The sequence below is a fragment of the Platalea leucorodia genome (assembly GCF_965183815.1).
Source record: "Platalea leucorodia genome assembly, chromosome: 6".
NCBI lineage: Eukaryota > Metazoa > Chordata > Aves > Pelecaniformes > Threskiornithidae > Platalea > Platalea leucorodia.
The window spans coordinates 9355046-9370539 of NC_138828.1; the positions used below are offsets into that span (position 1 = coordinate 9355046).

Below are 15494 nucleotides of genomic sequence, written 5' to 3' on the forward strand. Positions count from 1 at the left end.
ACTGTATCTGCAAAGCTGGAGAAGGTAATGCAACAGACATTAAGATGCTGCAAGGAGAGGAGAAAGCGCTTTAGATTGAGGTATGTACAGTACATAGCTCAAACTGTTTATTTAAAAAAAAAAGACTGAGAAGTTGCTATCTTCAGAAAAGATAAAAGATACCAAAGATAAATTCTGTTTAACAAAAAAGACGTGATATGGACAATGGCTGAAGCTGAATGAAGAAAAATTTAAACTGGAAATAGGGAAGAGGTTTTTAACTGTAATTAACTACTTGAACTGATTATCCAGGGAAATCGTCAATTTTCTGCCCCCTGATATATTCACTCTAAGGCTGGAAGTGATGGTTTGGACAAACAAATTATTTGGCTTGGCATGTCAGTAAAAGGGAGAAGTGAAAACGACAGTGGTATACACGACAGACTGAAAGATGCAGAGATTTCTTCTGGCATTTAAAAAAAAAAAAAATCTGTTCCTCTGTCCATACTTGTATTGAGAATGACTAAAACAACGAAACATTGTAACCAACATAGTGTACACAACCGCAGTCCTTGCTAAATCACGGTGGGCCCAGGCTGTCCAGTGTTCTGCAGGGTCTCTGTAGGTGTGGAGTTACTAGAAGTACGGAGCGTAGGGGATATCCATCCCTTCTCTGGCACAGCTGTGGGAATTCACGCTGTTCTAGCAGGGCTCCCTCAGCTCCTTCAGAGTACATGGCAGTTGTAGAAATCGTTGCTGTGCAGAGACGTGTCTTTCTCCTTCTCTTTGGCTGCTCCACATCCCAGTACACAAACCAAGGTCGGGAGGAAATGGCACAGCCTGCCCCCACTTCAGAACAGAACTGTATCCGTCCCTCTCTGCCTTTCATCAGTTTTATTTCAGTCTTTTAATTTTTAATGGTTTCAGTAGAAAGTGCCAAAATACTTTTGAAGATTAGACTTTACTGCCTATCTCTGATCAGAAAGATATTTAGACCAGGAGAAAGGAGAACTTTCACAATTCCTTAGAAAAAAAATAGGGGAAAGGTTGAACATCTTAAAATATCTATAAAATCCTCACTGCAAGGAGGAATTAAAATTCGTGGCATAATGTAAGAGTTTGTCATTCTGTCTCATCACTGTCTTTTTAAACTTTTTTATATTCTGCTGGCTAACAGTATCTCATATGTCTTGATTACAACATTTTGATTCTAATAGCTAAAGGAATATTTTATTACAGTGATATGATATTGAGTGAGCTGAACGTAAAGGATGTCTGGGAGCAGTGAGGTGCCATTCCTTAAACTTACTTGCTACATAATATGCAATCAGTTCTTCATCTGTACCGTTTGTACAATTTGTTCTGCCTCACTCAGCTGGTACCTCATTAGTTCAAAGAATTTGGATATAATTCTTCCCACTGGAAAAAGAGAGATTTTAATCATTTAGTAGTAGAAAATGTAATGCTTTATATTTCCTTTTGTGGACAAAATACACAAATTTTTATATACACATCTGAGAGCTTCTGCAACTAATTGTTTCATAAACACTTGACTACTCCTGTAAATTTCCAGTTAAAAAGAAAAGAATACATATTATTCTTTGATAGAAAAAACTGAAAGTAAATATGAGAACAAATTCAATTATTTACAACGGAAACACACATCCCAAACACACAGATAAAATGCACAAATTAATTGGAACTGATAGTCCACTGATATCCCAAATGTGGTCTGTACACTTAACACAATTAAAAATTCATAATCTATTAATTTTCTATATATTTTCTATATGTGCTTCATAGTTTTAGCAGCAATAGACTCATCAATTATAAAACATACTTCAGAACACTTATGAGTTTATTATTCTTAACCATATCAGGACGGGAAGGTAAAAGTATTGTTCCGTTTATCTTCTTAGGAGTTCTTACACTGCCTTTTTATAAGAGTTAGAACACTGGCCGGCAACTAAAGGGACAGCAAATTAGGAAGGAAATCTTCAACAATGTTTCTTTTTTCCATTATTCCTACAAAGTTGTTAATCACATTTGCCCAAATGAAGTCTTCCATATGTGTCTTAGCAAACATGAGCAAGATTTGTCATTCCTACAAGGACCTACAAGCCAAATTATTACAGGTATCAAAAACTTGAAGCTCCAATACACATTTTTGCATGCTAATTAATCACTCCTCTCTGATTAGACTACCAGGTAAATCTTGGTTTCTTCATCCTTTTAGTTCCTGAGGAGTTTTCTCACTGAGTTTAATGGAAATGATACATTTTCTTACTGTTGTCAAAAAGGAATATGCTCATATTAATGCATAGTTTGTTTTCCAGAGATCCCGTATTCTCTCACAGTGTTCACTAGAAATCCTACAAATACCCAATTTCTTCCTGAACTAAAAAAAAAAAAAATTGTCATCTATTTTGAGCTTTAATCAAATAATAACAATAATTTGAACACACTATTTTACTAAGTTTGTATTTTTATCTCGTAAGAGATTGTTTTATTGTCTCTTCATTGTCTCCATCCAACACAGGATGGAGTTGTATTGTTTGGAGGGCAAAATGGAGCCAGACCTTAGAAATGCATTCAGGAAGACTCATTTATTTCTTTCACATCTCAAGAAGTCTCTAGGACAACGAAAAGGCCTAAGTGCGCTACTTGATTGGAGGTGTGTATTTTATGTCTTAACAAGGAAAAAGACAGTATCTACGTCCATTACTTAATGGGGAAAGAGAACAAATTAAGAGGAGGCTGACATATACATTGCTTTCTCTAGTTACATTTTCATAAAATTAATTAAATTTCACAAGGTTGCAGGTATGCATGTCAATACGAAAAGAAAAGGGGTTGCAAGCACTTTGAAGGATAGATTCAGAATCAAAAACTATCTATCTTGTAAAATTTGGATTATAATTCAAAATGATAGTGACAAAGGCAAATGCCAAGATTCACAAATGAAATTAAATAAATAAAAAAGCAGGGAATAACTAGTAGATAGCAGATCGGGAAGTGCTACTGCACAAAAGGGTTGTTCAGTATAGAATATATTAACATAACTGTCATGTCAAAATCATGTAAAAAATTGTTCTGTGATGAAACTTCAACTGAGCGTGTGCACAGTTTCAGGCACTGTCATGCAGGAAAGATATAAACATGGGGGAAAGCATTGGGAGGAGAACAAGAAGGAAACACATTCAGAAAACATGATGTAGCAGGAAAACTTGAAGGAATTTACTTGATTCTAGAAAAAAGTGAGGGTAAGACATGTCTTCCAGTCTGTAAAGAGTGCTTGTAAAGAGTACAGCATCCAGCTATTCTCCATGCTAACAGGGGGAGGAGGAGAGGAAATCTCAATTTGCCAAAAAAAAAAAAAAAAAAAAAAAAAAAAAAGGAAATGAAATGAAATGAAAATCCAGTTGGATATTAGGAAAAACCTTCCAAAACTGCCAGCATCAGGAAATTCTGGAGCAGTTTACTAAGAGACATTGTATTTAGTTTACTAAGGCCTGGTTAGACCAGCTGCTCCCTGATTAGAAGCCGTGACCCCAGCTGGAGTCAGAGCTTTTCTCACCTTGTATGAACAAGCCCAATGGGCAGTCAGCTGCCGGAAGGGAAGGCAAGGCAGCAGTCACACAGGGAAGCAGACTTGCAAGCACGGAGGTCTGAGGAGTGCTGTGTTAGACAAACACCTGCCTTTGTAAGGATCTGCCTGATTGCCTAAGTACGCTCTAGTCTGCTTCAATGAAGTGACTTAGATTAGATCTGCAATATCGTACTCCTTGAAACAGATGTCCTTGGGCCTCTGCTCACCCTACATGTCTAGGATTTTAAAAGTTCACGTGCATCGGTTAGATTAGACACAAAAAGATAACTCTGCTACCTTTTACAATGATGGTAGATTATATTTTTACATAATCGTGCAGAAAGAATATCTGAGCTGTAAAGTCAGTAGAATGTACACCATGTTCTTTTCTAGTTTTACTGAAGAGGAGAAATCCTGTTGCATCATAGTAAAGAACGTTCCGTTTTATCATTGCACCATTTATGAGCTCCGAAAATACCATTTCACCGTACTCCAAAAAGTATCCGTGGTTATAACTCTCTATAGCATGTCCAAAGGAAAATCTGAATCTTCCAAAATATAATTGCAAAGCTTCCTAGCTGCTTGTCCAGTTTTGTAAGCTTGTGTTTCTAGTCTGCAGGCTGCCCATAGCCATTTACTAGTAGACAAAAATATTTGGGATCTGCAAAATCACACGTGTTATCACAGAATCATAGAATAAAGCAGGTTGCAAAGGACTGCAGGAGGTCAGCTGGTATGACACCTTGGTCGAAGCAAGGCTAGCTGCTCAGAGTCATATCCAATCAAGTTTTGAATATCTCTAGGAGTAGAGAATCCACAGCCTCTGTATCTCTCTGTTCTACTGTCACTAACAGGTCCCTCTTCTGGAATAATGTATCATTAAAATAAGATGGACACTGAACAATTATTAGTACACACCAGTGTGTTTTCACATGTTTTTTTTTTTTTTTTCCTTTTGCAGAGCTTGGGTATTTGGTTCATCAGGAAGGTCAAAGGCACCCAACCTTGTCTTTTACAGTTGTTCACTCCTGTGGGAACATATCATTTTTGGGTAGGATGATTAAAATCAGACTAAAAGGCATCTCCATAGGGCTGCTCATAATGATAACACAGGAAAACCTTCATCACTCGACATAGTTGTTGAGTATATCCTTTGGTATTGTTAGGTTTAATCAAACCTTAATTCCTTAAAGATAAGGCAGTGAATAAGCTGTGAATTTCAGATTAAGTGCTATTCAGATATTCAAGGGAATTTTTTTAAGTACACGTATTTTTTTAATTACGTGCCACTAAATGCTATGAACCACATTGTTATTATTTGTGAACCATATTGACCTTAATAATGCCACATATCAGAGTAATATAAATTGCAGATTTTGTCCCATTTGGAAGTCAAGCCACAATTGCACTAGATGTCATAAACTCAAGGTTGCAGTCCTAGAAATTTTCTAAATGCCCTATTTCTAGGGTATTGTTTTTGTAAAGAATTATGACACACACTGAGCTGTATACTGAGTCAGCAGGAATACTCACGATATACAAAGCTAAGCATGTGTCTTCTAATTCACCCTAGCATCTGGACCCAATTCAAAACAATGCATTGCATTTACTATATAACAGGGAGAGGGAGAGGGAGAGAGAAGAATCATGCATGTTGTCAGAGTTTATAAGTGTCCACCATTCAATAGTTAAAAATATAAAAGTTTTAATCTATGACTGTAAATAATAATCTCTCACTTTTTTCTAATATATTCAATTTTTTTTATCTAATAGGTAGGTAGCATCGGTTATGCATCTCGAGGAAGGATTTCAGAGATTGTACTATTGCTGAACGATGAAATAGTTGCAATAAGAAACTCTATGTATCAGAGTTAGGTTTAAAAAAAAAAGAAAAAAAAGAAAGAAACAAAAAATTGAGGAAGAAATAAGGGAGAAAAGTAGGTGCGGCTTGATTACCAGAGAGACAGACAGTGAAATACAGGGACTCAGAATAGGGAAGGCACTGTATGTGTTTTTTCATCTTAGAGAGCTTACTCAGTGACACACAAGACAGAAAGGTATTGAACCGATATTAAAGTTTCTGCACAACAGTGCTCACAGGTTTCAGCCTGGGATTTTCCTGAGAGAAAAAGTGCATGAGAAACAAGCAGATGGTCTGAGCCTGTGAAGTAGATCTGAAATGTCAATGATGTTTCAAAAGCTACTGCATATGTGTAAAACAATAGTAGGACATAATAAAATGCATCCACGGACTCATAGACAAAATGTTGGGAGAAGCAGAGTGGGAATCAGATCTCCTGAACTGTATTCCCTGGTATTTATGAGCATAAGCCAACATTTTATTTTCCTATAACCTCATTTATGGATCTGAAAATTGTGGAGATGGACCATTGAATACAACTGAGGTGCTTAAATAAAGGGAGCACTGTTTCCATTGCTTTCTTCTGGCAAAATTGTTATTACTGTCCTCTGTAGCACAAATAGCTTTTAATACTTTAGGCATATTCCATTACCAAGCCCTGTGCTTGTGCTCCCAACACTTCCACTGAAATAATAAAATACTTGTCTTTGGCTTCCGCGGAGGTACAAACAAGTTCAGTGTGTTTTTTCTGACAACTGTATAAACAAATATTAAATAATATGGGATTAGGCTACAGCATGTAACAGAAGTATTACACAGGCATTTTCACTACTAACAAGCACACTGCTCTTGCAGGTTGCTTATAATTTTTCATTCCAACCGTACTGGCATAAAGAGTCTTTGGAATAAGTGGATTTAGTTTAAAAAAAAACTTCTCATTTTTAATTCGCTGGTAGGCAAGAGAGAGGTATCTTCAGGTTGCTTTATTAAAGTAAAACAATCTAGAGGTGAGAAGGGTTAGGATATTATAGGAGAGTTAGGATAATTTACATAATTACATAAAAAATACATGGTTTATGTTCTTCCAGAGGATACTGTCTTAGTACTGCTACCAGGCAGATAATTATTTATTTTACTCAGAAAGCACTTGTCCATGCAACAGCAGTGAAAGTTGCTGTTTCAAACCTTGCTTAATGACCCACGGTATAGAGAAAGGGTATCAGGAACTTATTACTGTCATTTAGGGGAAGTATTGCAAAAATATCCTTTAACATATGAAGCGTAAAATAATTCCAGGCAATTCTTGTTGGATAACAACGTACAAAGTAATTTGCAGTCAGTTGTTACTTGGCCTCTGTCCGGGGCTCAGTACTCAAGCAAAGTTCCCATGATTTCTGGGGAAGCAACTAGCTGGGACTGTTTTCAGTGGTATCTGCAGATTAAGCAGAATTTACTCCATTAAGTCCTGTACTTGACAAAACACTTCAATATTGAGTGTAAAGCACAAGCTGGGCTTTTTTAATTTTTTCAGATAAAACCAAAAAAGCTTTCAAATACAGAAACATTATTTAAAGGTTAGCTATACTATAAGTTGTTGTTAGGTATAATGATTTGTAAAATTAAGAATAATTTATTAAATTGATGAAATAAGTACTGTTTTCAAATGCTTGCTCTAATATATTGTCAAATTGCACAATATGAATTTTTTCTTTAGTCCTTTGTAAAATGGTATTTTCTGCATTTTCCAGCCTTTAATCAGTAACACCCTGCTGTTACTGTTGGCCTCTTTTGTGGAGGAGATCAAACTGGGATTCCCTCCAGAAATATAATTCCTTAACCTTTGCAGAATTCCTTAACTGGCTAGAGAGCAATTCTTAGTGTTCTCCCTTCACAGAGCTGAAAGAGCTGCTGCTGTTGCCCTGCAGAATGATGTAAGTGATCAGGGCACAACCACAACTGAAAAGGATTCCAAAAAGTAACTTGTTAGTATTTTTATGTTCTTTGGGAGGGGGGACAAAAGACCTTCCTGAACTTGCTCTCTCACTCCATTCCTCAATGCTTAGGATGAAATCAGGGAAATTATTCTGTAAGCCCTATCTTCTAGTCAGATTCTGACCTACTCTATAAAAACTTGCACACATTCCATCATTTTACTTATTATGGAGCTGAAGGAATATAAATTACAAAGTCTTATTTCTTTCTTCATGGCAGACCTCAAAGCTGAGAATCCAATTCGCCAAGTTTAAGAATGTCTTTTTAATTGCACTGACCAGCTGCTGTTTTCATAGATCTTCAGCTATTCCTCTCTGTTCTGAACATTCATATTCAGTGAGATAAAGAAGAAAACAGGATAGTGTAACAAATAAATATCCAAGGGTAGGCACTGTGGTACTTGTCAATACAATAAAAGGTGCCAGAGCTAGTATGATCAGTGAGCTGTTAAGTGACTTCTTTTTTTAGAAGTATTTTTAAAAATAATGTCCATATGTAATACAAGCGGAAATATTCTACATGTTTCAAATAATACTTCAGAAAAAAATAGGTGTTCTTTGTAGTTTACTATAAGATGGAAACTAGTGCGTAATCTAAACAATGTGATTACACCTTACCCTTCCCGCAATCTCCAGTAAAATCATAGCATGACTTCATCAGTTACCAATCAGAAAACAATCCCAAGCTACAGTATGACTTTTATTGCATACCTTGTCATTGATTTATTATAATCACGAAGGCCTGTTATGCATCTTGACATAACTGGGCATTAATAAAAACAGAGCTGCATTAGTTCTGCCTTTATAGATGTTTCTGGAATGCATGGACATTATTTTGGCATGGTGTTTCAAATTGAAGATATGTGTTCTGCTATAATGCAGCTGAATTTTTCTTCATATAAACAACTTGTGCTTAAGAGAGCTCTAGGTAAGCGTAACTTGATGTGGTTTGTGCAGCAGGTACCAGATATTACAGTTTGCAGTTAGACTCTTTTATGTTCCAAATTAACAGAAGAAGATTTTACTTTTTCACTGTATAGATCATGCCAGTCTCCTTCAACACATGGTAGAGTTTTCATATTGCTTTCCTGTTTGGCAATACACTGATGCAATTTCTCTTCTTAAAAGCTTCCTGATGAATCCTGGGTTTCTTCCTCAAAAAACTACTGAATGTTATCAGGCAGTCATACAGGTATTTTGTGCACATTAAAGATGTACAAATAATTTGCAGATTCCAGCATTAAAGGCCCTCTCTTAAGATTCTCCTGAGAAGGATCATTTCCTTTATCTTAATCGTCTAAAAATCTAATTACATCTGCCTTAAATACACTATGATTTTAACGTTCAACTTATTATACGTCTTTTCCTAGTGAAGACGAAGCTATTATAATCAGGTTAGACAGCAGCAAGAGTCCATATAAAATGCTTTACTCTAATTCATTTTGGCTAGGTTCTGGGTATGCAGCTGACTCTTCAACCTGGCTACAAATACTTCTTCCATGTTTTACTTGATTTGTGCCAGTAGCGTGCTAGAAACCCCACGACCCTGAATGACAGTTACACTGTCTCCTGTTTGCCAGTGGTACAGTAGCTATTGAAATGTATGTTGTTTGGAACCTGGAAGGTGCAGATTAAGGCATGGATCATTGTGGCAAGTCCACTGCCATAAGAAGCCAAAATAATTTTCTGATTAGCCATAGCTAGAAAAAAGATTTTATCGTTCACCGCTACCTGAGATGGGCAACAATTATGTACAAATAAGCTGCATAAGTTCTTAGCTACAATTGATTATGAACAGAAAAATATTCAATTGGTAAAGAAACAAGCTTCAAAGATGAATATAACGACAAAGCACAAAGTATTTCCTGTGCAGAAGGTGCGGATACTGTGTTTCAGTTCCTCAAGACTTCTCATTTAGTAACTTTCATCTCATCCCTGTTGGGCTTCAGCTCATCTGCCTGCATCTAAATTCCCTGTCGTAACAGCTGCTAGCACAAAGCAGAATCCACAGCATCTGAGACTGAACGGAAACATTTTCAAATCCCATGGTGTAATTGTTCTGGGGAAAACTATAGCTAGTGGCAACTCCAGCCGTTTGTCATAATGAAAAAAAAACACTATTCATGAAAGCCTGAGCTGGCGAACACAAATCTGATGCTGCTCCGCTGGGAAACGCTATGGGAGTTCTGGTCTTCATTTTGTAAGCTTCCACTGCAGATTTTCTGTAATTTCTCAAAACATTTCTATGTGACCTCAAGCCTTACAAGTGTTTATTGACGACGTGTCAAGGATGCAATAAGATGTCTGTTATTTTTGTAAGCCCTGGGGTTTATGACAGGTAGAGAAAGTCCATTTGATGTTCTCCCTTGCTAAACATCGTTCTTTATTCTTGTTGTTACCAGATAAACACACAACATAGTATAACCTTGCCACCAGTGTTCTCAGAAGTGGTTATATTTCACTTTTTGTTCATCTTTAATTTGGTCAGATTTTTTGAAAGTGATTTTGAAACACTAATCCAGTGACGAAAAAACTTCATTTCCCTTTCTTTTCCCCTACAAAACATACTTTTTTGGAAGCATCTTCTGTATGGTAGCCATAGTACATAATTCAGATCTTCAAATAATTTATTTGCTATTTATTAAAGCACGATTTTAGTCACCATTACTTTATGTGCAAGTCAAATACGACATTCCACACTGGCATTTGCACAAAAGCTTTAAAATCACAATAGATAATGATTCCCCTTTGGAGAAGAAGTGTTGTCTGCTTGTCTTCTTATTGCAGAACGTACTTCATAGGATTCCTATCTACTATGTGTCTTCATTCTCTAATGGGAATATGCCTTTGTTGGGACTGGTTTAAAGTCATGGGACGCAAGAGTTTCATTGGAGTTGGCTTTCTATTTCTTTGATTCACTGCAGTGATATCCCTGATAATGACATCAATGTGTGTAAGTATCCTAGTTCTGTATAAACTATGCTTCATTTCCTCTGATTTTTCCAAAAGAAAACTCAGAGTCATAAAAATGAGTAATGTCTTTTTCTTGATATGGAAATCTCTAAAATCCCTGAGAACAGTTCAGCTGTGACAGATGACGTTAAATAGCTACATGGGCTGGGCAGTTTAGCAATATGCAAAATGACTAAGGAAAAAACATCCAGGCTTAATAATTTTTGATTAAACACAGAACTACATACAAATAAAATGGCAATAAATGCCAGTATTTTGGACCCCGGCCTGTGATGGTCCATAGCTCTGTGCGGGTTTGCAAAACTGATATGAATCAGAGAAGCAGGAGGAGGCTGCCTTTCCTTGCACCGCTTTGCATGACTCCCTCTGGCACTTTGGCAGCGTTTGCACTTTTCAAAACAATACACTCTTTGAACTGTGCCATATACAGACATATCAGACACAGACAAACATCTAAAACGGATAAAGAGATACGGGAGGGTAAGCAACCTTCTTCCTCAAGGGAACACCTTCCTCTGTTATATCCCGTATGTGCAGTTCTGTCTCAAGAACTCTTTGCATCCTCAGAATTTTTCTTGCATTGTCATTTCCAGGAAGAAAGATCGGTGACATGTATTATAGGACACAAAAGTTTCTGAAGAGCCTGTATTTTTTTGCAGGAAAATCAAAGAACTATCTTGCAAGTTCTACTCCTATCACTGACAAATGACTTCTAAACTATTCCTAAAATCTGCCCTTCATGTATACTCACTCTGTCTTTACTTTCTTTCTCTCTTTATGACAACACATGCAGTTTAAAACTCACTTAAAACAGACCCTGGTGAAATCATCAGTATTTTTCTTAAATTTTGAACAGAATTTGTACAATGCATGTGGGGGAAAAAAAAGTCCTATATCTCAGACCAGAGATAGGCTGGAATATATAAGCCTACCAGCTGCCAGTCCCAAGTTATGCAATTCCATTTGCAGAAATGGCTGTACCTAATATTGTTTTGCTTCCATTTTCAGAGAAATCCATGTGCAACTTCAATTATGTTGGTTTGCATTGTGTGCTGCATGTGCTGGCTGACCAAAGCAATCATTGTACTTGTCATTTAAGTCCCATAAGGTTTTTTTTTTTCAGTCTGCACATGGCCTCCACAGCTTTTTCCATCATGTTAGTAATCTTTTACTTGTTAATCACATTGAGAAGACTGCTGTTAAAGTAGAGCGCTGTGGAGTTACCAGATGTATGTGCACAGAACTTTCAATGCCCTCTAGTGTTTCTTGCTTGCAAATTAAAATTTATAGTCAGTGGAAATTTGTTAGTATGGTTGCTTAGTTGGATTTTTAAGTCTCTCTGTGGATACTGAAAACAAACCCATTGTAAATACAGCCATATCATGAAACATCGAAGATTAAGTAAAACTGTCCTCAACTGAGATAGGCTGTGGAATGTTTTCAGTGTTTGAAATTAAAACAGTGAATAGCAGGCCTCTCAACTTCTCCTGCAAACTGGAAGACCCCGTTTATTGGTAAACCCATGCATTCACGACATGCCTGCACAAGAAATGTGATGTACCTATAGTCACACGGTGAGAAAGAAGCCGTGACACTACCTATAGCTAAGGAGGGAATCTTCCAAACGTTTGGGCACAGGATTAGATAGCTCTGTCCCTGCAGTGCCACAGTCTCCTTTCAGCTGTGTGATCCTATGCACTGGATCAAGATGACCAAATACATCTGCTGTATGGAAGAAACCGAGGAAGTAGGAGACTATGTCAGATCAAAGTGCCCTGAGAAGATGGAAGGCAAACAAATAGCTGAGATTTCAGAGACCAGAAGAAACTAAAGTTGCACGATAGTTTGATTAGAATTGCGTTATCTCAGAAAGAGAGAGCATCCTGTCCTAAACAACTCCATGATTGTCCTGATTTTTATGTGTGTACACAGCGAGAAGTAGCATGGATGCTGGAAGACAACAGGCAATCAAGCCAAGAGGTGACACAATGTATTTACAAAGTTCTCCCCCAAACGACAGAAATCATAAAGACTACATTAACATCAGGATTCTGTCATCTAGCTAGCAACTACCTAGGAAATAACAATTATTTTTAGAGCTGCGAATGCTTTGATTTCCTGATATGTAGCACAGCAGCAGTAATGTATCATTACAGCACTGTGCCCAAACTAACCAGCTTTGATCACACTTTTAGGGTCAAGCAACTATCTCATACAGTATCGCTCTTATTGTGTCAGTTTTTGGCTTGGTAGTTGAGAGATCTCTACCCCCCTGCTGTGTGCGCTTATGAAGATAGGCCCTTAGTATCTCTTTACATTAGCCTCCTGGTCAGCAATTTCTGAACATAAAGGTGCTTAGTTCTGCCTCATTAATCTAAAAAAATACCATTTTTATTTGTTTTTGATACTTCAAACACATAACATATTAAAAAAAAAAATTCCAAAACTGTGTTGTGACAAACTCACAAACTGTCCCCTAATCATTTATGACAGTGTACCTAGTTATTGGCTTGTTTATTTTATGAATGTATTGGTGTTCATTGTATGAATGTATTGGTTTTATAAAAATAATTTTCTTACTTCACAAAAAATTATATGCAAGTCATCTTTAAAACGTAACATAATCAAAACAGCAACACACAAAGTGGTGCTTATGGGACAAAGTGATCATAATGTTACTATCAGTCACTGAGGAGAAACAAATGGTAAACTGCAACACAGAAAAACAAAACACCAAGCAGAAATAAACCTTGTTCTTTCATGTTCTTCACAGTAAGTAACAGTCAGCACCAGTTAACCCTTTTGCCAATATATAAAGTTTTATGGCAATTTGTCATCCAGTAACTTCAGCATTCAATAATTTCAGCAGGAACAAAATTAAGCTCTGCGTTTTTCCCAAGTGGTTTTGTTTACTGTTTAAGAGCAAGGTAGTTAGGAGAGACGCAGCTAAGCTTTGGGGGAAAGAGTTTCTTTTCAGTTTTAGTGTTGAGATGTTGGTTTCCTTTTATTGTTTGTGCAATCCTCAGAATCAGAAAGCTTTAAGAGTGACAGCGCAGCTGGCGACTGAAATCTAAGCTATAATTCCAGGTAGCTTCAAAATGTGGATGGGATTTAGGGTTCCTGCTGGGATGTCATATACAAAGGATTTTTTGTACTTTTCATGGACTTCAATTGAGGACTGTATAAATATCAAGCAGAGAATAGATGACTTAAAAAGGAGACACTATCTTTAATTCTCTTACTTGCAGAAATAACTGTATAATGCCTAGAAACTGAATTCTTAGGGATACATCCTCAGGCACTTAACTTCCCATTGATTTTGACAGGTTTTAGGCATCTGAAGTCCTTCCAGGATGTAGGTCTTAACCTCAATTATACTTTTAATTCCAAGCACCATGAGGAAGCCCAGAAATAATTAGAAACAAAGAAAAAGAGTGGTGAAGTTCACTTTTAGCTGTAGTTCTTCATCATCCTCAAGTCTACACCAGCTGAAGAAAAGTCTAGAAATCAGATTTAAATCAATAACTTTTTACATGTCAGGAATGTTTAAACTACAAGAACTTTTTTTAAAGTCCCTAAAAACTGGCAAATAATGGATAAAGACTTAGGGAAAAAAGTGCCTATAAGAAGGGCCAGGAAGCATTAACGACAGAGATAGTGATAACGTTATGTCCCTAATCATTTGACCTGAAATCGTGATTGTGAACAGCGGTAGTTTATCTGTACAGCAATAATCTCAAAAAAGTGATTGGAATTGATCGTAAAAACTTTGCTCAGCGCCAGGTGGTGCTATTCTGCTTTTTTTAAAAATCTTGTGAGCTACTAAAATATATACATTTTAAAAGAATAACCTCTGATTAAAACTAAATGAGAGAGAAAAGTATCTGTTTTCTCAAGCTATAAGTCAATTGTGAGTGCTTTTGGTGTTATGCATTTATATATTTAAGAAGCAGAGGATTCTCAGCACACCTGATAAGAAAATTAAAAGTCTTTAGCTTTTAAAATAATCCTACTTACCTCATGATTAAACTAGTTATATAAATTGTTTAATCCATAAATATTCTACATATGCCTTTTTGAGAATCTTACACAAAAAAAGGAAATTCAGCTTGATCCAAAAGCTCTGGTTGTGAGATGGCATATACGAAATATGCATGTTCACTTGTAAATTTTTAAATTACAGACAGGCTGTCTAATCAATGTTCCATAATTTTCCTTTCCTTCAGAGTTAAATAAGATTAATGCACAATCTCAACACTGCTATTACATGAATATATGACAGAATGTTTTTTGCCATGGGTTACTGTCAATGATTGTGACACATGCTGCATTGCCAGCCCCAAATATTCATTAGCATAAGTCAAATCATTAACCATTAGATTTCTTTTTAATTATAAGATCTGAAAATAATAAAAGTATGTTTTTGCCTTCTCACTTAGTACTAATAAAATTGAATTGTCACATTCTACTTTGAAACCACTAGGATTAGGTATAGGAACAATTTTCTTCAAAATAAAATTAATTTTTCACATCTCTGGAAGCTGGACTTGGAAACAAGTGTTTATTTTTGTAAAACAAAAAACAAACATTTAAGTAAAGTTTTTGCAAACAAAACCATAATGCAACAACATTATGCTGCTTGCTTTGGTTGAGACAGGCAAGCAGACCTACTTGCTGCTTGAAGGAAGAAAAAAGATAGAAGGAGTGAGCTAGCTGAACACCAAAGTCTTTGCCTCCAGAAACTCAGACAAGTCCAGAAGGTGGGGATAAGAGGGAGAGAGAGCCTTAAAATAAATTCTAGAAAAAAAATCTGGGGTCAAAGTTCAAGGACTTTTTTTTTTATTTAGCATGTTTGCCAGATATTCTTATACTTTGCCCAGAAGTTCATATAAAACTTAAGTTGCCCCTCTTTATGGTTCTCATCTATTTCTCAGAAGACCAGATGGTCACAAACCGTATTTACAGACAAATTTACGAGAACTTCATCAGCTTCAGTTTAACAAAATCTAATTACGTTTTATCAGTCTTTGCAATATATCAATAATCTAATAACTTTTAGGGTAGCTTTTTCAATTACATTTAGACTCCTCATTCGTACAAA

The 15494-nt window shown here is 36.3% G+C and overlaps 1 protein-coding gene across 1 annotated transcript in view; it reads left to right on the forward strand.

Moving 5' to 3' along the window:
- LOC309592014 (uncharacterized protein) overlaps positions 1 to 10334 on the forward strand; it is a gene marked incomplete at both ends in the record, with an annotated part of 97121 nt that extends 86787 nt beyond the window's left edge. Inside the window, 4 exon segments of the mRNA XM_082315038.1 lie at positions 8491 to 8551; positions 8554 to 8612; positions 9679 to 9758; positions 10208 to 10334. Coding sequence (XP_082171164.1) covers positions 8491 to 8551; positions 8554 to 8612; positions 9679 to 9758; positions 10208 to 10334 — 327 coding nt within the window.
- Positions 10335 to 15494: the final 5160 nt, after the last annotated feature.